General features: G+C 68.8%; 1 protein-coding gene across 1 annotated transcript; it reads left to right on the forward strand.

Moving 5' to 3' along the window:
- Nucleotides 1–92: 92 nt before the first annotated feature.
- On the forward strand, nt 93–1,057 carry MNEG_6182 (Ammonium transporter Rh type C; the record flags this gene model as incomplete). The annotated part of the gene is made up of 2 exons (XM_014045339.1): nt 93–104; nt 479–1,057. The coding sequence occupies 2 exons, from the start codon at nt 93–95 to the stop codon at nt 1,055–1,057; spliced, it is 591 nt and encodes a 196-aa protein (XP_013900793.1).
- Between the last annotated feature and the right edge of the window lie 762 nt (nt 1,058–1,819).

Genomic DNA, 1,819 nt, shown 5'->3' on the forward strand with positions numbered 1-1,819 from the left:
GCAGCTGCGTTGTCAACACGCTGCTGTCCCTGCTGGGCTCCTGCGTGTCCACCTTCATCGTCAGCGCGCTCATCGAGAACCGCTTTGACATCATGCACGTCCAGGTGGGGCCCCTCGGCACCAGGGACGGCCGCAAGGCACCCCTGGGCCCCTCGCTTGGGCTCTTGCTCAGATTTTATATACAGTGGAACGGTCGGACCTCCTCCCTTCCCCCTGCTCGGTGGCGCCCGGATGGCTGCCAGCCGGATGCTGATTGGGCGGGCACCTGATCCTTGCCCTTGGCGGGATGCAAGTCATGACAAGGCATCACTGGCACGCCAAATGCCCCACCAAGGCGCACAGCGAACGCCCTGCGGCTACCCCTCCCCCAAAACCGACGCCGCGCCCCAGCCGCCGCGCAACCCCCAAAGCCGCCACCACCACACCCACGCTGACACGACACTCCCTCGTGCACGCCGCCCCGCGCACGCCACCCCAGAACGCCACCCTCGCCGGCGGCGTCGCCGTCGGCTCCGCAGCCGCCCTCAACCTCCACCCCGCCGGCGCACTGGCCGTCGGCGCCTTTGCCGGCGCGATGTCCACCGCCGGCTTTGCGCGCCTGACGCCGCTGCTCGAGCGCAGGATGGGCCTCGGGGACACCTGCGGCGTGCACAACCTCCACGGTCTTCCCGGTATCCTCGGCGGCCTCGTCGCCGGTTTCGCATCCTTCGGCGCCGCCAACGCCGCCGCCGCGCCGCACGGCGCCGCGCAGCTCGGCTGGCAGCTCGCGGCGATCGCGGCGACGGTCGCGATCGGCGCGACGGGCGGCGGCCTCGCCGGCTGGGCGGCCGCGCGTGCCAACCCGATGAGCCAGCTGATCGACGGCGCGCACCTGTTTGACGACGGGCTGATCTGGACCGGCGTTGACCTGGAGGTGTCCACCAAGGACCACTCTGTGGTGGGCGTGCCCAGCGTCCACGGGGGCAACGCGTACGAGCAGCACAAGGAGACGCAGGCCGCGGCGGCGGCGGCCAACGGGGCCGCAAAGGACGCGGACGCGTGCGACCAGCAGGTCTGAGGGCCGGGCCGCGCGCGGTCTCCGCTGCTTGGCGGACGCCGGTGCGTCCGCCCAGCGCGGCCGACGGGGCCCCACTGTGCACCGGGGCCCCATTTGCTGTCAGCATGCCGGCCGCGTTGTCCCCCGGCCGAGCATATGGGGTTGTTGCGGGTTCTTGCAGATAACCTTGCGTCAAGAGTTTGGTTATGGCGATGAAGCAAATGGCACCCTGCTTGTGAAGAAGACAGAACCCACGGCGCGCATCCCACGCGGCGCACATGGTGGGGCGTCAGCGCCCACCTTGCACGCGTGCTGGGCTCGCAGCCACTCTCTGGCGCGCCGCCACTGCCGCACGATACTGTCATGGTCGCGTGGATGACAAGTTTGCACTTGGGCTCGTGCCGGGTGTTGGGCCTATTGATGGGCCTATTGAACCATCAAAAAACCTTTGCTGCCAATCGCAAAGCGCATGCCGATCCAATCATACGGCGCACACATAGTTTGCAGGGTGATAGCATGCACGGCCCGGCTTGCGCCGCGGCTGGCTCAGACGCACATCGGCCGCCACGACGCGCCGAAGGCGCTTCTGCCCGCACCCCGCGGCTTGGGTGGGGTGCCCCGGGCCCTGATGGACCCTACGGCCGCCTGCGTTGCAAAGCAGCTGCGCCCCGCCCCGCTCAGGCCTGCGTTTCGCCGCCCCTGCTGAATGCTGCTGCATTGTCTGGTGAAACTAGCAGGGTGCGAGGTGTTGACTTTGCAACGGATAGGAGCCACTTGCACCAT

This window comes from Monoraphidium neglectum (genome assembly GCF_000611645.1).
Source record: "Monoraphidium neglectum strain SAG 48.87 unplaced genomic scaffold scaffold00983, whole genome shotgun sequence".
Taxonomy (NCBI): domain Eukaryota; kingdom Viridiplantae; phylum Chlorophyta; class Chlorophyceae; order Sphaeropleales; family Selenastraceae; genus Monoraphidium; species Monoraphidium neglectum.